At 37.3% G+C, this 25,040-nt stretch overlaps 2 protein-coding genes across 5 annotated transcripts in view; one reads left to right on the forward strand and one right to left on the reverse strand.

Annotated features, from left to right (window-relative positions):
* Positions 1-137: 137 nt before the first annotated feature.
* Positions 138-20,836, reverse strand: LOC117409616 (anaphase-promoting complex subunit 10). 2 transcript variants are annotated; one of them, XM_058999309.1, is made up of 6 exons: positions 20,672-20,836; positions 15,885-16,008; positions 13,891-14,008; positions 13,444-13,534; positions 13,212-13,332; positions 138-1,606 (listed from the first exon to the last, which is right to left on the reverse strand). In XM_058999309.1, the coding sequence occupies exons 2-6, from the start codon at positions 15,939-15,941 to the stop codon at positions 1,376-1,378; spliced, it is 618 nt and encodes a 205-aa protein (XP_058855292.1). In that variant the 5' UTR covers positions 15,942-16,008; positions 20,672-20,836; the 3' UTR covers positions 138-1,375. The 2 variants fall into 2 exon arrangements, with proteins under 2 accessions (XP_058855292.1, XP_033871795.1); XM_034015904.3 differs by lacking the exon at positions 15,885-16,008.
* Positions 20,837-20,861: 25 nt separating this feature from the next.
* The window catches only part of LOC117408657 (ATP-binding cassette sub-family E member 1), a 30,164-nt gene continuing 25,985 nt past the window's right edge, over positions 20,862-25,040 (forward strand). For 2 of the 3 annotated variants that reach the window (XM_034013845.3, XM_034013847.3), the window contains exons 1-2: positions 20,862-20,995; positions 22,676-22,843. In XM_034013845.3, coding sequence (XP_033869736.1) covers positions 22,741-22,843 — 103 coding nt within the window. In that variant the 5' untranslated portion in view covers positions 20,862-20,995; positions 22,676-22,740. Of the gene's footprint in view, positions 20,996-22,116; positions 22,167-22,675; positions 22,844-25,040 lie in introns of all 3 variants that reach the window. The other variant, XM_058999300.1, reaches the window with a different exon arrangement.

The following is a 25,040-nucleotide window of genomic DNA, read 5'->3' on the forward strand; positions in this document are numbered from 1 at the left end:
CCAGAAAACTACTGATCGCTCTGTTTGATCAGAAGAGGTGGGATACGATTAGGGGAAGGCTGAGGCTTCAAAGGATCTAGAAGATGTTATTTACCACACGCAAAATACCAAATGCAAACTACAGATGGACAGCAAACTGTAAGAATAGCAAACCCCCTCCCTTGCATGTTTTTATTGGCTAATACCCCCTGTTTTCCCCCAACATAGCTGGAAAGTGATCAGTTAACCCTGTTGTGTTTTTCTTCCTCATGTTTCATGATTTCTTATTCAGTTACAACAACATAATCCACGTAACAACCATTTTAGACAAACACATGTCCAAGACTATAGTGAGAGAGGATTCACTCGGAAAACGTGTCCATTACAGCAGAACATTTGTCAGTCAGCCACAGGCTGGCATATATGAACATAATTTTCCCTTGTGATTTTCATGTTAATTACTGGAAGATGTTATTAGTCCTCTCCAGTTCAAAGAAGCTGCAGTATATACTAGGCTCCTCATTGTGTGTGTATAGTGTTCTTTCAGAGACAGAAGACAGATTAGTTTGGATTGTATCACATCTTATTCACATTCTTGGTGTTTTTTGTAAGACACAGATGGGCATACTGGGGTGAAGAATTTACTTCACATTTTGCAGTTGGCAAGTTCCATGTGTGAATACCCCCATGGGGTGATGATGTAATGCCTAGATAGTACTGGTGTGAAAGGCTATATTGAAATTGAACTCTCCTCATCTGCTCCAAGCTTGTGCATGTTGTTTTTTACCAAAGTAAAGCTATTCATAGAAAAGTATGTCATGTTAGTCTGTAGCTGGTCTGTTTTATTCACGCAGTGTTGCCACAAATGTGACAAATAAATTACAAACGTACAGCATATGAGGTTAGGCTGCTGCACCACCATGCACCTTCTTTAAGAATTAGTTGTGCGTGCATGTCTTTAAATCAAAAGATGTCTCAAATGAAATATGCAGTAAATGAAAAACAAAGTCTGATACCTCAAAAGGGACATGCATAGTGGAACAATAAGAACAGCACACTAACCCATTTAAAAAAAAAAATTACTCATGTTTTTGCTTTGTTTATAGTAATGTGTTTTAGTATTGGTTAAAAATGAATACATTGAAGAAAACAGGAACTTTAAAAAAAAAAAAAAATGTATTAAGAGTTTGCATTGAAATACACAAAGCGCTGGCATGACACTTTCAGTTTACAAGACCTGTTCCCTCAGTACAGTTTAAAAATGTATACATTACTCCCTAAAAAAAAAAAACTCAATAATTTATAAGATGACAACTCGATTCACAGAGCAACTCATAAAGTGTTCTGTGGACCAAATCTTAGATTTTCACCACAACTAAATATTGTGCAATGACGGTCATCTGATTGTGCGATACATCATGAAGTCCACTGTGGTACACCTTGGGAATTTCCCAACAGAGCTCTCCTCCACTGGTGTGTAGACTTTAATCTGCCTCATGTGAGTGTCTCTGCCATTCTGGTGGTTGGCCAGTACTGCAATCTGGATCATGAAGGTTCGAATGGGATTGTTTACGATGTCAAGGAGGGGGACGTGTATCCACCCGCTGGGCTCTACCAGTTCCAGTTGCTGTAACGAAATGAGAAAGTATTAAAATTGCATAAATAGTCTGCATCAGATTACCAGGGGTTACATACTCGCTACCTTCAAAAGTTGTCCATAATTTCCAATAATTTTCTGTGTATCAGGTCAGTTTAAGTTGGTCTACATATTTCCAAAGCTGAAGTTACAGTAGCCTTGTCCCTGCCTATTAATAACTGTTGTATCATTTCAACTAAAAGCTAAACTAATGTAGTAATAAGAAAAGAACAAAGTGGCTGAATATCTTTTGGAATTTGGATATTGCAACTATCTCTGGTAAAGGAGGACAGTGGATTTCCAAAACGTTGTACATCCTATAACTGTTAAACTACACACTGACAGTCAGCAGCTACGGATGAAATCAACTTGCCCCCCACCCCACACAGGGGTCAAAAACATACCAGTGATTTTTTGAGGAGTCCAATAATGGGAAAGGAGATACAAATTATAAGAAAACAGATTGGCAGGTTTTTTACAATAAAGTCTCAATTTGATAGCGATCTGCAGAAACGGAAGCAACCTGGTTTCTTTCAAAATATGCTTGAAGCTCTGATTGAAAATCACAATCAGAAATTAAAAAAAAAAAAAAAAAGGATAAAAGGTTCCAGATCCCATTTATAAAAGGACCTCACACACAGTTCTGTACATAATTCTAACCAGAAATTCGATTATTTACCAAAAAAATAAAAAGCTTTAAAGCCAAAGCCTGCAGTACAAAAAAAAAGGAAAATAATGATAATATGGAAAGTATTGCAAAGAACAATATTTGTGTGTGTGTTGTTTTATTTTGCTCTGCTTACTTCACACACTGAAGGCTTTCACTTGTGGTTACAGAACAGAAGACACATTTCTATATATAAAAAAGAAAAGAACAGCAGACAATAAATATGTAAATCTAATTTAGAAGTCTGCAATTACAACTTTTCTTCTGGTGTTTGGGAATTCAACACCAATCTCAGTTCACATGATAAAACAATATAACATCTTCCAAGCGGCTGAACGGTGACTCTGGCAAGTGTAAAGAGCCAACTACAATACACAATATAGTACTATAACCTGCCACCCAAGTTGCTGAAAGAACAGCTTTCAAGCACATGCACTGAACTGTAAAACAACTAAATCCTGTATTACACATATTGTCCTTTTTATTTTAGGTGAAAGAAACCATCCTTTATTCCTCTCAGGTCTCCACGGCTTTCCATGCATAGCCACACACATTATTTTTAACTGAACTGTCCACTGATAAAGTACATGTAGAGAACACTTTGAAACCCAAAACAAAATGTGTTAATCTTTGTAGCAATATTTATGGTATTACAGCACAGCGCCATGTATTACAAATTGGAAAAATAATGACAATAATAAGTTCATCATTTCAAGATTGGAAATTGTAATGATGTGGAATGTACTATTATCCAATATACTGCAGTACTAAGTGATAGATCTGCTACAGAATACAGTATGGAAGCAACCCATTTAAAATGGCACAATATACCAATTCATTATATCAATAACATGTCCAGAACTAAGCTTAGAATTAGAAGTTCATCTAAACGCCATACTTCGATTTTGAATAGAAAACAGCAATTTTACTTGCTGTAGCAGTCATTTTGTGGGCCTTTGGTCTTATGGGAACTAGATACAACCATAATTTGCACGGCCAGGAAAACTGTCAACAAACACTTTACAGAAGTGCACTGAACCAATCAGCATATGATCCTAGTCTGTGGTTCCAGCCCTAAAACAGGAACATCCAATCAGGAAGAATCAAAATCAATATTTGTTTTTATCAGGAGGTTTTTGGTGACATTGGTAAGTGATAAATGTTTAAATAACAAAGAAAGAAAGAAATGTATATTTGACCATAGCTGTTTTGCTTAAAATTCTATAGGTATTTAGCTACCAAAACATTTATTTCTGATACTTTTTTGGTTACATTATTTATTAACACTTATAAATATAATGTTTATCACATTGCTACGGGCGTATTGTACTCGGTATGACTTGGAATAAAATGCAAAACATCACTATTTAAATCCACCAATAGTAATAACGTTTAGTTTAATTAAGCTTTATGCACACAAGTACCATTAAGATATATTCGTTGTATGGTTAAAATGCTGATGTATTATGCAGCGTTTGTACGGATGCAATGTTTTTTTCCCCCATGACAGAAGTATGAGTGTAGTGATTTACTATTTCTATGTTGGGCATAGAATTTTAAAACGGTTGAAGTGAAGCCCACATGTATGGACCTAATTAGGTTGTGTAGTCATTATTAATGGTAACAGCTATTGTGTAACTACAGTTATGCTCCTTACTTAAGCGTAACAAACTCTCTCTTATTTCTGTAACATATCACTGTTGAAGGCAGGAGAGCTGCCTACATTAAAACGCTGTTCACAATGTTGTCAGCTGTATCACTGTCCTTTTTGTAAACAGTCTATATATAAGCCAAGGGACCAATATTGTGTAAGGCGGCACTTGGAGGTCCATCTTAAACGGGCAGTATAATATGAAGCTTTGCTTGATGTTTCAAGTTTTTATTTTTTTACATTTTCTTTTTTATGTAATATCGCAGATGGAAAGTAAGTAAAGTTGTAAGCTCCATTGTGCTAAAGAGACATATTAATCTGTTTTAAATATTATTACTTACAATTCAAACAGGTGTAAACTGCAAGATGTACACAAGAGTACATTCAGGAGAACCCCGTAGTTCCACGTTACAGAGTGCGGGTATTGCAGGACCCTGTACAAAGACTCGAGAAATGGACAGCGGGGAGTTATGAGGGGTTTCTACAGTGAAGTGGAACACCCTGGCTTTTGTCCAATGGACTGTGCCCGTTGTCATGTAAAATAGAGTCCCTGTGATGAAATACTGTCCTAGGATTAGGGTTAGAGTTAGGGGCGTGATGTCACTACACAGTCCGACCAATCAGGGTGAACTATTTTAAATGGACACTATTATTCATGACACCGGGACACAGTCCATCTAAATTTTGAAATGTATATAAAATGTTTAATAAAGTTTTCCACTTTAAATTGCATTGTTTTAATTTCCTTGTCTGTTAATAGAATGTTTTATACTGCTACAGATTTGTGCGCAGCAACTTGACCTTCCAGTCCTTATCAACAAACTCAAATACTGTTAAACAATAAAGTAGCTTGCCATGACTCAAAGGAATAAATTGCAAGATCTGCTCCTGGGAAGCCCCTGGTATGGTGCATTGATGGAAGAGTCCTCAGGATCCTGTTCTTCAAAGGATCAATAAAGTTTTATAATATTTTCTGCACCCACATACACCTGGAGTCTACTTCTTCAATCCTCATTGGCTGAGTGGTCTCATTGAATAATTATTTTTTCTACTAATGATTTAACTCGAGAAAATGTCATTATGGAAATAATTTATTGTATTAAGCCTTCAGGATATCTGCAAGGATTGCATGTCTCGGGCACTTGGGGATCTGTGTGTGTATACCACCTACATATAAATCTCCCCTAACAAAATGACTGAAAGATTTAAAAAATATATACAGCTCTGGAAAAAATTAAGACACCACTGCAAAACTATCAGTTTCTCTGGTTTTACTATTTATAGGTATGTGTTTGGGTAAAACTGCATTGAGTAAAATGAACATTTTTGTTTTATTCTATAAACTACTGACAACATTTCTCCCAAATTCCAAATAAAAATATTGTCATTTAGAGCATTTATTTGCAGAAAATGACAACTGGTCAAAATAACAAAAAAAGATGCAGTGTTGTCAGACCTCGAATAATGCAAAGAAAATAAGTTCAGATTAATTTTTAAACAACAAGGTTGTCCTGGAAGAAAACTTGCTTCCTTCTGCTCTGACAATGTTCCCCAACTCTGAGGATTGGTTTTTCCAGCAGGACAATGCTCCATGCCACACAGCCAGGTCAATCAAGGTGTGGATGGAGGACCACCAGATCAAGACCCTGTCATGGCCAGCCCAATCTCCAGACCTGAACCCCATTCCAAACCTCTGGAATGTGATCAAGAGAAGATGGATGGTTACAAGCCATCAAACAAAGCCGAGCTGCTTGAATTTTTGCGCCAGGAGTGGCATAAAGTCACCCAACATCAATGTGAAAGACTGGTGGAGAGCATGCCAAGACGCATGAAAGCTGTGCTTGAAAATCAGGGTTATTCCACCAAATATTGATTTCTGAACTCTTCCTAAGTTAAAACATTAGTATTGTGTTGTTTAAAAATGAATATGAACTTATTTTCTTTGCATTATTCGAGGTCTGACAACACTGCATCTTTTTTGTTATTTTGACCAGTTGTCATTTTCTGCAAATAAATGCTCTAAATGACAATATTTTTAATTGGAATTTGGGAGAAATGTTGTCAGTAGTTTATAGAATAAAACAAAAATGTTCATTTTACCCAAACACATACCTATAAATAGTAAAACCAGAGAAAATGATAATTTTGCAGTGGTCTCTTAATTTTTTCCAGAGCTGTATATATAAATTAAAGATCATTTACTCAGTCAACTAAATGTACAAAAGACCAAAAGTTCCAGTTCTTGTTCTGACCCTTTAGTGATTTCATGTCAAAGCCCATAAAAGGACAGTCGCCTTTATATTTATTTGTACCAATTTACTGTAACTTAAAATAGTATTTAGCGTTACCTTTGGAGTTGCGATGAAAATGAAACAACTTGGAAAATAATAGGGGGAAAAAAAGTATTTGGGTGAATGAGAATAATATAGTATAAAAAAAAAGTGTGTGTTTGAAACTATCCGTGGAATTTTATATACGTTTTGTTGTTTACTTCCTGGTTTACAAAATGATCGTGAATGACATAGTTAGGAGCTGCACACGCACGACTACAGGGCTGGAGTCTCCGGAATCAAAGACATACTTACAAAATAAAAGTTAAAGTAGTACAACAGACTGAATCTCAATCGGGACCTGAGATTGACACTCGGTTCTAAAGAACCCGCACAGAGAGGAGAGCACTAGCAGTGAAGTTGGAAATATCCATTCAATGGATTTTCAACACAGTCTACCATGAAAGATGGATTAATTAATAACGCAAACCAGAATTTAGATGTAATCAATGGAAAGTGGGAGCTCATTTGGATTGCTCATCACATGCTTCAAGTTATTCTTTAAATAATGACACTACACAAATTTCAAAAGCATCCTTGTAACTATGAATTGCCAGCATTTTCCTTACAAGTTTTTAATTCACTACTGCCTGTTTAAACAGCTTAACAGGTGAAACCGTTTCTAAATATAACCTTTCATAGGGTAACAGTGTGGAGTAGTGGTTAGGGCTCTGGACTCTTGACCGGAGGGTCGTGGGTTCAATCCCAGGTGGGGGACACTGCTATTGTACCCTTGAGCAAGGTACTTTACCTAGATTGCTCCAGTAAAAAAACGACTGTGTAAATGGGTAATTGTATGTAAAAATAATGTTTAAAAAATAATGCAATTGTACGTAAAAATAATGGGATATCTTGTAACAACTGTAAGTCGCCCTGGATAACGGCGTCTGCTAAGAAATAAAAAAAGAAAAAAAAAAAACTACACCTCAAATAAGTGATTTATTGGCCTATAGCTGGCTGCCGAATCCAGGCTTAATCACAGAGGAGGAGATCTGGAAAACGCGCATTTGTTTCATATTGGAAAATAAGTAATTTAAAAGGAAATTATTTTTGGCAAAAACAGGTTGTTTTTACTTATATATATATATATATATATATTTTTGCACTGCCCAATCATAACAGTTTCAGCCCACAAGCAGAATGCAGTCTGGCTGCTGCTTATGAAGGGCACATCTGTTTGGTAGGTGAACTTTAAAGAGTACAATTAAAGAATGCTCACTTATTTTGAAAAGTAGATGCCAGATGTTACAATGTACAGAAAGTATGTCAGCATTTTGATTCAATTAACTTGTTCTTTTAGGAGCACTCCACAAACAATGCTTTTAACAGTAATCAGAATGGTTTGTGTTTTATTTTACTTTACAAGATGCTCGCGCTCTCCTTTTAAAAATAAATGTGGACATTCAAAGGACACAAATTGTCAAGTTTGTGCGCTTGCAGCCTAATATATCTGAAGCATTTCAGTGAGCTGTTAAGTCTTTCTTTACTTTAGGCTGACCCACGACAAGGATTACCCTCGGGGAGCAGGAAAGATTTAATGCTAATCTATAACGGAATGCCATTCAGAAAAATATAACTCACCAGTTGCAAACACCACTTTAGAAAGTAAGGATGTGGTCTGAAAAGCTTTATTTCTGTTTGATCATAAGCAAATGTACTATGCTCAAGGGTTTGTGGCATTGACGGATAAATAGATGTACCTTTATTAAACAATCAAGGCATGCATTATCTTTCGTGAAAATAAATATTTGATCTCTAGTAATATATTTAAGCAAATACATGCACGTTTTTTAAAAAACCTAATAAATGTCAACATAAACATTTTGTGCTAGATTCGCAAAGCTGTCATTCTCACTTGTGCAGTGGCGTCTCATCAGAGGAGGCACTGCCTACTCAATTTCTTTAATAAATAAGCTTTTAATTTATTTATATGGAATATTATATAAATGCAGTGTTTAACATGGAGACAGTCATCCGATCCAAATTCTCCACTCAGTCACTGCTGTACGCTCTGAGGAGGCAGAGGAGCTCTCGTCTCCATTGTAGTTATGATAAGCACATCTATTAGGTCAGTCATATTCTTCCATTTCTTTAGAGAGCTCGCATGGACCGCTGAGTAAAACTGTCTAAAAAATGGCCAAGGGTGAAATGCATCCCCTCCCCTTTTGTCTGTTTTAGCCGGATGTGTGTCCTCCCACATTGATGACCTCGGATGCTAAGAGTGAAACTGATGAGAGTGAAAAGAACAAAGCATGGTTTTAGAAGGACGTAGCGAATGCCTATAGATTGATTCATTTAAAATTTCAATACATTAAAAAAAAAAATTCTACCTGAGTACTGTTTCTGTTTGCTTCTTCGAATTAAAGTTTGGCCGATTACTTCCTTTTTATTAAATAGATACGTTTCATATGTATAGAACGGTATATCATTATTTTATTGGTTATTTATTTAAGTTGAGCAAATTAAGTCGAAAGGATTGATTGATTTTTGTCTGCCTTTATCCTGCCTAAACAACTTTACTTAGAAAACATTTTATGCAAAGTATGTTAAAGTGATGTGGTCTTGAAATCGAAATGCTACATTAATGTTGTATACAGTGCATTTTTAAACATACGCTGGCAGTGTTTAACAGTTAAGTTTATTAGAATAAACTATGATGGGCTACTGTTTTCTTTTCTCTGTTGGCTCGTGGAGAAAATGCATTTAACAATGTTAAGAAGATATGAAAATTCTACTGCTGCTTTTTTTGCCTCCCTCACTGCACATGTCATTGGCACGTCTTGTTTTAGATAGTACAAACTAAGCAGAAATAAGCAACTCCGACATTAGTATTAGGGACATGCAAGTAGTTTAAAATATTTGATTTTAGAATTGTAATTTTTTTTTTAACAAAAATATACGCTAATGACGATTTTAAGTAAACAGCTTTGTGAATCTAGCCCTCTGTTCTCTTTTGATCTCTGTGCCTTGGTTGAACACGACGTTAGCCGTAAAGACTCTTTTCAAGCCACTCATAACTGGAACAAATTAGTAACTTTTTTTGCTACTTTTACCACTGACAACATGGACAAGATTAAAACAATGATCTACACACATTCTAAAATAATTGGAATTGGATTGGATTATTAACAAAAAAATAGCTTTAAAGCCAAGGGCTGCAGTACAAATAAAGTGCACAAAATAAAGAAAGAAAGAAAGAAAGAAAGAAAGAAAGAAAGAAAGAAAGAAAGAAAGAAAGAAAGGGAAATAATGATAATATGTAAAGCTTTGTAAAGTACAATATTTGTGCTTCTTGTTTTATTTTGCTCTACTAACTTCACACACTGAAGGCTTTGGTAGTATTGTTTTAGAATTCTTTAGGACGCAAATGAGATCTCAATGGGTTCTCATCCTAGTAAAGGAGAAAGAAGCGGTGTGCAACGAGTCTAACAGCTGTCACTCCTCTGGGTTTATTTCTTTAGCCCCACCCCCCAAACTGCTGGAGCACTTTGTGAAAAATGAGGAGTCGATTACTAGGATCAAACACATACAACGGAGGGAAGTAGGGAAAATACCTAATTAAGTTAACGAACAGCCATGTCAATAATCTTTGACAAATCTGTCCTACCACTTCAGAGGAATATTTTTATAATTATGCAGTAACATGGCTGACGTAGCCACACTTGAAAAACCTCACTGCTGTCACGTCATTTCAACATAACAGCAAGGATTATTAAAAAGCTTTGTGAACATCATAAAACTTAATTGAACTGCTTTAGTTTGCCGACACATGTCATACAGACCTTCTTTAAAAAACAATAATAAAACAACGTGTAAAGCCATAATAATCAGTAAGAGTCAAGTTATTTTGAAGCAAAACCAAAAGAGGAATCAAATACTTTTAGTAATGTAAAACTAGCAAGAAAATATTCAAAACAATACATTTAACTAAACTTGTTTCTTACTAATGTTCTTTTGATTTATAAATGTATTTCTTAGGATTTAAAAAAAAAAAAAACTTCAGGGTTGCAGGCTTTACACAGAACACACAGGAGGCATCACTCTAAAACAATGGTTGGCCTGCATCATGTATAAAGACATAAGGAACAACTGTATTTTTTATTGATCTATTTCAGAAACATGAGCTCACTACTATTTTCTTCCTAGGAGGTCAAAAACTGAAGAAAGTCAGGTAGACCCAAGCTTTGTGAACGGCAGTAGCACACACAGTAAAGATATCCAAGGAGAACTACTAGGTTTGATGGATTTTTAAACACCAAATGAAGAAAAAAAAGTCAAAGAATAAATACATTTACTTTGTTGTCTCTTTATCCCATGATCCTTCATGTCAATTCAGCTACAAAAGGCTGGGTTGAAGCGGCAAGAGATTTATATTAATTAAGTATCCTCCTGATCGGACTACAGCTGGTGATCAAAGAATCGCTTCTTAGTGTCAAAAGAAGGACAACGCAAATTCCATCTCATCTACTTGTCAATAAAACAGCTGCAATGGCAGGTTGTGTACTGTATGTTTTGGGGTGAGATTTTATGAACCTGCATATATTTATATCTAGACTTCTGAACAGCAACAAGCAGAGCCAAGCCAAAGAGCCAACATTAAAAGGTAAATAACAACTGCGGTTTGATTTTTATTTTGAAACAAACTAAAAACTATTTTATACATGAATTTAAATTAAGATTTAATTTACTTCTCCCTTGTGTGACCTTGCAGAAAGCAGTGATAACTTGCTAAATTTTAGTTATATATGCATGCCTAATTAAGGTTTTAAATTGGGCCCCAGAGTTCTAATAAATATGTTTAAAACTGAATACATTTTTACACTTTTAAGTATGAAGGGTCTTAAAAGAACTTGTCATATTTTGCTTATTGCATTTCATGCAGGAAAATGTAACAGCAAGGATATTCGGTTAACTCTTGATGTGTGCAATTTGCTGTTCTGTAAAGTGCTTCACCCTTGCAAACTCCACCGTAATATGGAAAATAGTTACTTGAAGCAATGGTGACATCTAGTGTACACTAGGAGTACTTCAATTATAAATCCTGTGAGAAAAGAGAAGCCATTTTTGGCCCTGTCCACTCTACATAACCGATCGAGAACCGTACTCAAAAAACATTTTAATTAATACAGCTCAAAGCGTTTCATGTTTATTCGGGTTTAATGCATACAAACACTACTAATATAGTTTGGTTACAGTTCCTAGCAACACAACAGACTGTGGGACTTAATACGATAGTATCCCACCATGCACCGTCTGGTACAACCTTGCAAATATGGAGCCCGTGCCCACGGAATACATAGCGCTTCTTAGCATGAACGTTATGGTTTTGTTTCTTAAAAACACAGTGTACATTGTATCATAATGTGTGCATTTCATTTTGAACTCTGAAGTTCTCCTTGACCGATTTCATCGCTCCAGATATCAATGTGCCTTGATTTCGGCATTTGATCACGTCGCTCCATGATCCACCATTTTACAACAAGCCTCAGAAATGATATACAGTACAGCAGTATTTAGTTCATTCTTAACTCCTTCAGGTGCCTCTTCCGAGTACTGTATTTGTAATGTCCACGCACCAAAACATATCAAAGCATTTTGGGATACTGGAGAATGCACAAAAAATGTAGTTTGGTAATACAGCGTCCACACTTTTGACAAACCGCACTACCTAATGCGATCTAATTTAGAGTGGTCTCAAGTCCGGTATTAAATGCTGCATACTGTAGACATTAACCGTATTTAGCATTTTTAAGACAGTTTAAAAGGAAACTAATATGGTTTAAAGGCATAGTGTGGACAGGGACATAGTTTGTGTATGTGAACTAGTATGTCACGTTTTGAAAAATCTAAATCTGCATTTTCTTTGCTAATTTTATTATGGCAATAAGTCACTTTTCTGCCAATTAATATTACAGTCAATTCTCATCTACTCGAATTTCAAGGGACCAGCAAAATTAAAATTATAAATCAGTAATTCTTATCAAGAGTCTAAGCCAAATGCATACTCTCAGTTTTTATTTAAGTTACAGTAACACTAAAATCAAATTTCAATTACAGAACAATGAAAAGTATTATAAAATTTTAAAAAGTACTAACTGTGCATTTTATTGAAAATACAGTTGTAAGCTAACTTTTAAAAAGTATATATTGCAACTTGAAATCTGCATGTCCCATTCTGATCACAGGGATTTTTAAACCATAAAAGCAAAGCGTTCAACATCAGGGTATTGAGCAAATTGGAAACGCTGACAACTTGCATTCACAGTTTTGCTGTTCATAGGCCTGTATTACTGGAGCACGTTTTTTCAGAACGGCTGACAAAGTGTGTGGGAATGTTGAATCTGTAGCAACATCTTTCTTTTTCTTGTATGGTGGTGCATTATCCAACCCTTTCAACACTTCCACTTTTGTCTGCATGGATAGTACACATTTTTTGCATGAGCACTATGGCAATTCGAAATGCATCATATGATCTATAGTCCCCAAACAGCACTAAAATACAGTACAGAGACGCTAATCTGGATGCAAGTTAATACATTGACCAATATCCTTTACACTCAGCTGTTCGAATTAGGGAGTTTCGTTTTATTCACATTTTTTCTTCCTTGGGAGGGCTCCAAAATAATTTGTGTTTAAGTCTATTCATGTTAAGTCAATTTGTATTATAATAGGTTATTTACAATAAGCCACTGCTGAAATTGTCTGGGACCTTATAGAAAATTCGTACTATGAAGAAATTTGTCTAAGCCGAGTTTGTTTTAACAAGAATTGACTAATTACTTTAACCCATATTTTTCAACCAAATACAAATGTTGCCTCATGGCTGCAACCCACTTACTATCCACAGAAGATTTTCCTCCCTAACCCTGGAAATCTCAAAAGCCAATGGAGGGTCTCCCACAAATATTCTTATACTGTACTTGTTTTCTCAATACTCTTGATTCATACCCTTATCTCTTGAAGATTGTGAAAGTTATTCCCCACTCTGACAGAGATCTTGCTTGGCGTGTAACTCTCATCTGATTTGAAGTCTGCATATATACATAGCATCTTTACCGTAGTTTTTCTTCTGCAAAATAAAGATGAATAAATTAAACAAAAAATACAGAATCACTACAATATATAGCTAGGACAGCACTATAAACATTGATTGAATCTGGGCCTACTGTATAGCACCTACCTGAATTGGATATTGACCAGGTGAGGCTGAGAGCCGTCTGACTGCCAGTAGGTTTCCAGGTTGTCATCACGCAACTGATCAACTCCAAACCCTGAGGAAGAATCACGGCATTTGCTTTTAGGACGTAAATTCAATTTTGAAATAATATATTGAATGCAATTCTACCTGCTATGCAGTTCTCTCTCCCTTTAAGTAACTCCAACCAAGAAATCAGAGAAACAGTGTTTAATCAACAGTACACACCTTCTCATAGACAAATATAAGACTCCCACTGCATAGCACTTTGATCCATTCCTGGTTTTACTATTAGTTTAATAAGACACACCTGAGCATGTTACCTATATGCTGTAGCTCATCAAGCGCGTAGTAAAACCTGGAACGGGTGAAACTGCTATGTAATAGGAGTCTTTTTTCCACGCCTGCTTCTGCAAAAGAATGAATTCTGACCTGGTTTACACGATGATAAGGACCAAACGGCCTGGGAACCTATTTCCCGGACTGTTCCTGTTCTCTCCAACTGCTTGGGGTCGGCACCTGGTGGGGTCTTGCTTGCTGTTGCCATTTTCTAAGAAACACAAAGGTATACAACAACTATAAAACTATAATGTGTCTTGTCAGCATGCAAATACACAGTACTGTAACTATCATACATAGCAACAACATGTTATAGCACTTGTAGCTTCCAAAATAATTGGTAGTGTACTTCCATCGTTTACATAAGTCTCAAAATGTCCAGTTCTGAAAGAAACACATGTTGTAGTAAACTTGTATTTTTATTTTAAAACATGATATGGCACTAAACTTGGTTAAATAAATCTCTGTTTGCAAGCCACTCTTTCCTGTCATTACCCAACCAGCTTCTTCCGCATACTGACTGACAATCTTTCTGCCAGTAGCATGCTTTGACCCTGTGGCGGGGTGTCCCGCCCCTGTGTGGATTTTGGGTTTTATGTTGCATGTGGGATGTTTATATGTATGTGTGTCGTGGTCCATGAAGTGTGGGTTATGTAGCACAGATTATTTAAAATGTATATTTGTATTTAGGTATGGGGATTGCACAACTACTTCACGTGCAGATTAAAATGGGCATTTGTATGGGGGCACGGGGAGTGCACAATTAGTTCACGTGCAGACTGTGCCGAGATTCAACTGAATGATTGATTAGCAATCGACTCTCGGCACAGCTGCATAAAAAAGTGAGTGTTTCACGCACATGGGGTAGGTGTTTAGTGTGGAGAGAATGGGAGAGGAGAAGAAAAAAAAGTAAAAACAATTGCTATTCGTGCTGAAAGCACCAGCACGATACTTGTTTTGGGGTTTGTATTCACCGTTTTGTTTATCTGTTTGTTTCGGCCAACATGCCGTTTTGTTTTGAGTTCAGTGTTTGTTTTGTTCAAACCGTTTATTTATTTTACAATAAAGCCACGCACCAGAGCATTCACTCACCATTCTGTGTCCTGCATTTCCTGGCCTGACATCACCATACAAGCCAGCCTGTTCACAGACCCAGAAGACACTGCTGAGGTGAAATGCCCCAGGAAGTGCAAGTGCAAATAGATAACCCGAGAATAAAGCATAGAAACTGAGATTTTTCTTTAACCTAAAGTAGTGTTTTTTTTGTTTGTTTTTTTTGTTGTTTTTTTTTAATTTAGTCGTTGCCAATAATTTTTACCCCAGTGTTCTCCCCAACTTGGAATCGGCAATTGTGTTATTATTAATCCGGGTTCACCGCTGCAACCCCCCAGCGACTCGGGAAACGGAGGCTGAAACACGTGTTCTCCGAAAACGTATTCATGCCAAGCAGTCATTTTTCGCACTGCAGATCCACAGTGAAGCCATCAGACCTATTGTGCTGGAGGACAACACATATCTGAATGGCTCCACTGCAGACCCGCAGGCGCCCTATCAGCCAGAGGGGTCGCTGGTGAGCGGTGAACCGTGGATTGCCTGCCGACCTAGCCCACCCTACCTGGGCGGCACTCAGCCAATTGTGCGCCGCCCCCTGGGAACCCCCGGTCACTGTCGGCAATTATAAAGCCTGGATTCAAACCTGCGATCTCCAGGCTATAGCGTGCATCCTGCACTCCATGTGGAGTGCCTTTACTGGATGCACCACTCGGGATCCCTTCAAGTAGTGTTTTAAAATGAAAATACACGTGCTTCTTTGAGACACAAGATATTATGAAATGATTTTGCTAGCTGCAATTACTTTTAAACACTTTAGGCATATGAAATGGTATGCTTGCTTTAAGCTGAAACACTATTACTCATCATAGATCACAGGTAATGTTTTTGTAATGGTGGCAGTTTACAAAATGTCATTTTGTGCACTTCCATTCGCTATATAGGCCTCAAATGTGCAGTTTTGAAAGATACACATGTTATAGCAGAGACGGATTTTAATTGTAATTAATAAAGAAGTCTCAGTTTGCAAGTCTTACTTTCTGGTAATCTTGCTCTTCCTTGGTCCATTCACCTGCAGCCTTCTTTCCTGTCATTAACCAACCAGCTTCTTCTATGCTTTGAAGCCAGTAACATGCTTTTACCCTGCTGAGGTTAAATTGCCTAGGAAGGGAAATAGTAACTATGTGAAAGTGAGACAAGCAAAGTAGCAAACTGAGAACATTGAGATTACCAAATACAATGTATTAAAATAAAAAGGTTTCTCTCAAACCTGCACATGTGAGACCAAGTGAATGGGTGCAAACAGTAAGAGTTAAGGAATTCTCTCATTAGCTACAACCATTTAAATTGCCAGCATTCTGGCCTGCTTAGGGTGGCCCCTCATCAAGTTGTCACTAGGGCACAAATCCTTTTCTGTCTATGTATAGTGTTTGTGAGTTTTATTACTCATTGTAAATGCCAGCTGTCAGTAACATTGCAATGAGTCAGTTCTAGTGTAGCAGAATGTTATCACTCTGTGTGAATAGTTCTCCCTTGATACAATGGAAGATTGACATTTGAGGTCTCAATGGAGATCGCTGTGTCTGCAGAAAAATTCAGGCAATGGGACGGTTCAATGAAACCTGGTACTGAACACTTGTAGTGAATGCTGCAACCCAGCAGAATTTTAAACAACAACCCATCAATAAAGGCCTTTTTTTTTACCAGTCATATACATTAGGATGATACATTACATCACTGCTCCAAATCCTCAAAGAAGGCAACACTGGTTAAAATTGGTTTGTGATGGCAACTCAAATCCTGCAATAAAGATGGTGCATATACTGCCCTCTACGGGCTAACAAAACAGAATTTCTACTACCTGGTCTCCTTTGTGGTGCTGGAGTTGAGACACCCGCTTAATAAATCTTTTGGAATCTCTGAATGACTGTTACACAATTAACCTTTTGCAAAGCTGAAATTGATCTCTAAATGTGCCACAAGCCATCAGTTAGACATTAACACCTTAACACTGAATAACTAGTGGTAACAAATTCAATCCATTGTGCAGCTGTGTCCAGGCACTAAACCCACCCCAAGCATGATAAATTGAACATTTCATACATCATAAGTTATATTATCAATAACTTTGATTTGAGCTATTGCCCAACTAGCTTAAATGGTTCAGGAGGTTAAAAAGGATGGAGGTAAATGACTAATTCCCCCAAACCTGTGGTGCATTTCTAATAAATCATTTTAGTGGATAGATTTACTAATATGTTTAGTAAAGCAAGGGTACAGACTACAATAATTCTGGGTCATTACTGCCATTAAAACTGTTACCTGCATTACCACTGACCCTGAATTGCTAGTTCTGAGAGTGATGGAGACGAATATAATATTAGTGGGTACACACTGTATAGGAAAGACAGGCAGGACAGAAGAGGCGGAGGGGTAGCGCTATACATAAGAAATAGTCTTCAAGCCCAGGTGTTAAATCAGGACAAAGAAAACAATGCAGAATCAATATGGGTCAGAATAATGGACACAAATTCAAAGGGCATAATAATAGGAGCATGCTATAGATCGCCAAAGTCAGACGCTGAGCAAAATAATCTGTTGTACAATGACATTTCGAAATGCGTGTAGAAAAGGAGAAGCCATACTAATGGGGGATTTCAACTTCCCCTGTATAAAATGGGAAAACCCGATGGGGGGCACGACGGACGAAATTGAAAAGGTGGAAATGACAAATGACTGCTTCCTAACGCAATTTGTCAAGGCACCGACTAGAGGGGAGGCATACCTTGATTTAGTCTTTTCAAATAATGAAGACAGAATAACTAAAACATTGGCCATTGGCAAACTCAGACCACAACATGGTCTCATTTGAAATATTTTTTAAAACCCCAAAAGTAATGACTAAAGCTAAGGTTTACAATTTTAGAAAAGCAAATTATGAAGGTATGAAACGGACACTAACAGAAGTAGATTGGAGTAAAATAGAGAAAACATCCACAGAAAAGGGATGGCTGTTTTTTTAAAAATGTAGTACTAGAGGCACAAAACAATTACATCCCAAAAGTAGACAAATCTAAATCTAAAACAAAATGGCCAAAATGGTTTCATAGATCAATTAAAAAAATATTCAGCGAAAAAAGGCACTTTACAGAGCATTTAAAAGGAACCAAAAACAAAGTACACAGAAAGAGTACTTGGAAATGCAAACACAAAAAGGAAGTTAGAAAGGCCAAGAGAGAGATAGAAATCAATATTGCTAAGGGGGCTAAAACTAATTCCAAAATATTTTTCCAATATTATAACAGCAAGAGAACATTCAAAGAGGAGGTTAAATGTCTAAGAGACACAAATGGCAAAATCATAGATGAAAAAAAAATAGCAAATATATTAAATGATTACTTTTCACAGGTTTTTACAAAGGAGGACACGGGCAACATGCCCAACATGTCGACCTGTTCCTATCCAATTTTAAATAACTTTAGCATAACAGAGGCAGAAGTGTTAAAGGGACTAGGAGCTCTTAAAATAAACAAATCCCCTGGGCCAGATGAGATCCTCCCAATAGTACTCAAAAGAAATGAAAGAAGTTATTTACAAACCGCTAACCAAGATCATGCAACAGCCTCTTGACACAGGGGTTGTACCGACAGACCGGAAAATAGCAAACGTAATACCGATCCACAAAAAGGGAGACAAAACCGAACCAGGTAACTACAGACCAATAAGCCTGACTTCTATTATATATAAAAACTTATGGAAACTATAATAAGATCCAAAATGGAAAATTACCTTTATGGTAACAATATCCTGGGAGACAGCCAGCATGGTTTTAGGAAAGGGAGATCGTGTCTAACTAACCTACTTGACTTTTTTGAGGATGCAACATTGAAAATGGATAACTGCAAAGCATACGACATGGTTTATTTAGATTTCCAGAAAGCTTTTGACAAAGTCCCGCATAAAAGATTAATTCTCAAACTGAACGCAGAAGGGATTCAAGGAAATGCATGCACATGGATTAGGGAGTGGTTAACAGGTAGAAAACAGAAAGTACTGATTAGAGGAGAAACCTCAAAATGGAATGAGGTAACCAGTGGTGTACCACAGGGATCAGTATTAGTTCCTCTGCTATTCCTAATCTACATTAATGATTTAGATTGTGGTATAGTAAGCAAACTCGTTAAATTTGCAGACGACACAAAAATAGGAGGAGTGGCAAACACTGTTGAAGCAGCAAAGGTCATTCAAAATGATCTAGACAGCATTCAGAATTGAGCAGACACATGGCAAATGAAATTTAATAGAGAAAAGTGTAAAGTATTGCTTGCAGGCAATAAAAATGTGCATTATAAATATCATATGGGAGATAGTGAAATTGAAGAAGGGAACTATGAAAAAGACCTAGGAGTTTATGTTGACTCAGAAATGTCTTCATCTAGACAATGTGGGGAAGCTATAAATAAGGCTAACAAGATGCTCGGATATATTGTGAGAAGTGTTGAATTTAAATCAAGGGAAGTAATGTTGAAACTCTACAATGCATTAGTAAGACCTCACCTAGAATATTGTGTTCAGTTCTGGTCACCTCGTTACAAAAAGGATATTGCTGCTCTAGAAAGAGTGCAAAGAAGAGCAACCAGAATTATCCCGGGTTTAAAAGGCATGTCATATGCAGACAGGCTAAAAGAATTGAATCTATTCAGTCTTGAACAAAGAAGACTACGCGGCGATCTAATTCAAACATTCAAAATCCTAAAAGGTATAGACAGTGTCAACCCAGGGGACTTCTTTGACCTGAAAAAAGAAATAAGGACCAGGGGTCACAAATGGAGATTAGATAAAGGGGCATTCAGGACAGAAAATAGGAGGCACTTTTTTACACAGAGAATTGTGAGGGTCTGGAACCAACTCCCCAGTAAATGTTGTTGAAGCTGACACCCTGGGATCCTTCAAGAAGCTGCTTGATGAGATTCTGGGATCAATAAGCTATTAACAACCAAACGAGCAAGATGGGCTGAATGGCCTCCTCTCGTTTGTAAACTTTCTTATGTTCTTATGTTCTTGCCAAACCAAAATCCAGAATTGTATCTGTCATTTTAGCTTCCTAAAAGGTAATTACGAAAGCAATACTGTACCTAAAAATGTATTCTGCATGGCATGATAAATAAACCAATACATCAGCATTGAACTTTGATGAAGCACATTTGACAATGGGATATGTATCAGGTGGTGAGTATCAGGTGGTGCACATGTCATTGTAAGTTAGGCACATTTTATAATTGATGCCACTGTAAATGTGTTCATTGTATTGCATAGGACCGAGATGACTTGGACAGTTAGAACGTTAAAACCTGCCTTTCTCAACATAAATGCACTTGGTGAAATGAAATCTCCGTATCTCTTGGTTACTTTGAATAAAGGGATTTACTGGCTGGTTTAACCTTTTGTGTGAAATTGACATCTGTATGTATGTATGTATGTATGTATGTTGTTCTTACAACCTGTTCAATGTCCTTTAATAAAATGAAAATGTTTTATTTGTAAACTGATTAAGTTTGTTGTCTTGACTTTCAAAAAGCTCTTATTATAAATGGTTCTGCTTTATACGGGTAATACCAGGGATGGGACACCTGAACGTCATTGTCAGCACTGTCATATACATCAGTGGTATTACAGTATAGCTAAAACAGTCATGGATTTTACGTGATTAACAACGTATGTATATATTTTGGGCCGTAGTGATTAATTCGTGCTACTGTATTGTAATGTATTCATAACAACAAGAAAAAACCAACAACACAAACCTGGGCCAGCCGATACTTACCTCACAAGTTATCGTCGCTGCGTTTCGAAATCCAGTTTAAAGAACCATCGTTTTCTCTCAAGAGTACCGACCCTAAACCGACCACTGCTGGATCACTTCGAATCTCCCACTCGCGCTGTAAACTTCAGTCGCTCTATGTGACGTAAAACCTACCGACCTGTCGGCGCAATTATTCGCTTCTGCGCAGGCGCAGTCACACCAACGCGCCATCTTGGTTGCCGGCTTTCTCTATACCAAAGAGAACACGTTGTACAAAAGCAGCTACAAACTTGTAATAAAATTAGATTTTTTTAAAAAAGCGGAACCACCGGGGGGCTGTAGTGGGTGAGTCAGTACTATATAATATTTTGTTATTAATTGTGTTGTAGGTACGTGTAATATATTGAGTGTTGGTGAGGTTATGTATCACCCATGTGAGGCTCAATCGGGGTTTTCAATGGGTAGTTAAAGGAAACAGATCGGGCCTCATGGTCTGCGATATGAAGTAGACATGCTGTAAGAATAAGCGCTAGCCTTTTGATCATGGGTTATCTCTGTGCTTTTCACTGATCACTTCAGACACGTATTAAAAGCAGTAAAGATTTAATATTATGTCTGCATGACTTATCCAGAATAACATAATCGTCATCAATATAATTGATCATCTTTGCTTCTCTTTGGTAAATCTTGTAGATGATGAATTTCATAGCAGCACGTTTACAGTAGTGTGGTAATTGTTAGCCACACAGGTTGTTTGTACCCCCATGGTCAGTGTGGTATTTTTGACATACGTCGTCATACTATTTCGATTTAACAGCTGTGCATTTAGTTACCTTGACAATCGAAATATATGTGATTGACTCGTAATTCGTCTAGGTTGCTACAGCAGTCCATCAGCCTCCGAGTCCAGTGTTTTTATATATAAAACACAGTTCATTGAACGTTAGCACCAGTACAGTTTTAGCTTGTGTTCCAAAGCTGTGTTATGAAACTGTTCACAGTACATTGTAGTCTGATATTAGGAATTCATAAATAAATGCTCACAATAATAAAAGAAAATCAAGTGGCTGACAACTGTGCAAAGCCCCGTCTTTCAAAAAGGTTTCATCATTTGAAAATAAATATAAAATTTAAAGGACTGACAAGACATCGTAGCTGACATGACATCGTGTTTAGACTGTCATGAACTGATTTTGCTTAAGATTCATAGCAAATTATTGGCCACATAAAGAAAAAACACCGTTTAACTTAACTTTATTTAGAAAATGCTTTTTTTTGTTTGTCAACCAGAAGTCTAGATTTGAGTCTGAGGCTGCCTTCGCTGAAGCCAGACATTGTCCACAAGACCGTTTTTGTTCAATTTTAATTCAGCCAGTGCAAAATAGGTGCTATACATTAGTCTGTAGAAGCTACACATCTGCTGGAAAAATGTATTGCTGTTGAGTATTTTTTTTTTCTTTGTGCAGTTTGAAAAACGAAAAAAGTAACTGCTTATTTATAAGTTTTATACACTTTGGTAAGTAAAGTTGACATTTAAAATCACTTTCACCTAGCACAGAGGTTTTAACCGTTTTTTGAAACTGTACCCCTTCTGCCTGGGAGAAAATCTGTCCTGGGAGAAGGGTCCAAAACACCAGAGTCCCATCAAATAAGGGAGAGTTGACAGCTCTGCATTAATTCAAATTAACAAGTATTATGAAACACGGCGCCCCTGATTTAGTAAAGGGATAACACAGATAGATCTCTGAATTATATACATCGGAGTTCACTACAGTGTTCATTCATGTGTCATTACAATTCCATCGAAGCATAAACACTTCTTTATCAATTTTGCAAAGTATTTAAAAAAAACAAACAAACAAAAAACTGTTACTGTTAAAGTACTGTTAAATTTTACACTTATTTATTTTTTTTTATTTTTTTTTAAACAAATTAAAAATGGGAAGCACTAGCAGAGTTTCAACTATGTGTATACGTACCAGTACTTTTGCGGGATAATCTGAGTGCCACTAACTGTTCCCTTAGTGCGGGTGTGGCCTTCCATCTTCTCAGAAACAAGATCTGCTGAGATACAAGCACAGAGAGGCAACATGTCAGAGAAGCCAACTCGAATTGCCATTGTGAACCATGACAAGTGCAAGCCCAAGAAATGCAGGCAGGAATGCAAGAAGAGCTGCCCAGTGGTTCGAATGGGTAAGAAAAAAGTAGTTTTGTAATCCGGTTGATTTATTATGATACTGACTCTCTCCATTTTTATTTGCCAATGCGATCATTATTTACTCAGTTGCCATGTAAACAACCATATATCACTGTATAAACTGCATCACTTGCAAGTCCAAATATGACCCTCAGATCTTTTGATCTTTCAGACTTTAATATATTTTTGATGGGCGACACCTTCCTTTGTTACCGCGAAATTCAACTCTTTTAGGGGCCAATGCATACCGGACAGGTACGGAGAAAAAAAAAGGAAACCTCATTTAAATGAACTACTGCAAGCGACACAAACTATGTATCTTCCTTTTGTAGATAGTTTTTTTTTTATTCTTTTGCCGTCCTGTGTGCATTTCACTTTGGCAAAAAAAAAAAAAAAAAAAAAAACATTTACAAAAAATACTCCGTTCTTGTTTACTGTTCAAATGACAACAATGTTTTAATCAGTCTATCAGTGCGTCTGTACTGGCTTTTCTGTGACCTGTACTGTAGGGGGTGGGACAAAGTCAGTGCTACATTGTTTTGGAGGTATGACACAGGCCCGGTTTTTGGGGTGGAACCGCATAACAGTCTCGCGTTTTGATTCGTCACACGAGTGGAAAAGCTTGCAGGCATTTTTAACATTGTGATCAGAGAGAGAGAGAGAGAGATCTGCTTTCCACAACCTTTCCAATAAATATAATGTGGTATTACGCTGTACTGATATAACAAACTATGGGTGATTACTTTATATGAATTATCATGTTATGCACGAATGTAAGAATTGGCTTTCTGTGGTGGTGTACTTTTTTCTTTTAAGTAGCATATATCTATAATCGTTTTTGCGATCTATTTTAATATAAAATGTATACACTATTACAGTTTTGTTAGAGGATACATTAGTTTATCTCGAATGTAATCACAGTTTTACATATAGACTGCCCCTGTTTTCATTTACGTCCCAAATTCTGGGCAGCTTTGCTTTTCAGATAATGTCCCAAATTCTGGGCCGCTTTGCATTTTCAAATTCAGCCCAGTTTTGGGGACTCAGCTGACAGCCGAGTTTCTAAGTTATCCATGCAGTTTACCATCGTGAATTCATTTGAGAGTAACCCTTAGTACATGAATCAAAGTTAATGTATTTTTTACTCTCCCAAGAAATCTTTTTTTTTATTAAAAAACAAATAAAATGTAAATGTTAAAAAAAACGTATTTCTTATTACATGAAAAAACTACATTGCACTGAATAGATACATGAAAATTAATTAAAGCAGTAGTTTTCCTTTATTAAAGACTAATATTAAAACACATTTTTTGGGAAGGAACATGGTATTCCGAAAAAAGGACATCTCATTTTATTATGTAACGTCCATCAGTATATTGTAGTGTTTCAGGTTCTTTTTGGACAGAAATGAGACTGCAACTGTGAGTAGATGAAGGCCGTTTATTTGACAATAATTAAATAATCACAAAATAAAATCATAAAGTGAGGGTAAGGAGACTGGGGGTCGACAGTGAAAATAAATGATTGTAGTAATTTTTCTTTTACCCTACCCTTCCCAGTCTTTTCCCCGCCCCTCTTTTGTGCAAAACCTGCAATCTAATTCCCCTCCACACACGTGTACCACCATGCAACCCCTGCACGCACACACCACCATGCAACCCCTGCACGCACACACCACCATGCAACCCCTGCACGCACACACCACCATGCAACCCCTGCACGCACACACCACCATGCAACCCCTGCACGCACACACCACCATGCAACCCCTGCACGCACACACCACCATGCAACCCCTGCACGCACACACCACCATGCAACCCCTGCACGCATACACCCACCATGCAACCCCTGCACGCACACACCACCATAAGACCCCTGCACACACACACCACCATGCAACCCCTACATGCACACACCACCATAAGACCCCTACATGCACACACCAATATGCAACCCCTGCATGTACACCACCATGCAACCCCTGCACGCACACACCAATATGCAACTCCTGCATGCACACCACCATGCAACCCCTACACGCACACACCACCATGCAACCCCTACATGCACACACCACCATGCAACCCCTACACGCACACACCACCATGCAACCCCTACACGCACACACCACCATGCAACCCCTACACGCACACACCACCATGCAACCCCTACACGCACACACCACCATGC

This window comes from Acipenser ruthenus, chromosome 2, assembly GCF_902713425.1.
Source record: "Acipenser ruthenus chromosome 2, fAciRut3.2 maternal haplotype, whole genome shotgun sequence".
In the NCBI taxonomy this organism is placed as follows: Eukaryota; Metazoa; Chordata; class Actinopteri; order Acipenseriformes; family Acipenseridae; genus Acipenser; species Acipenser ruthenus.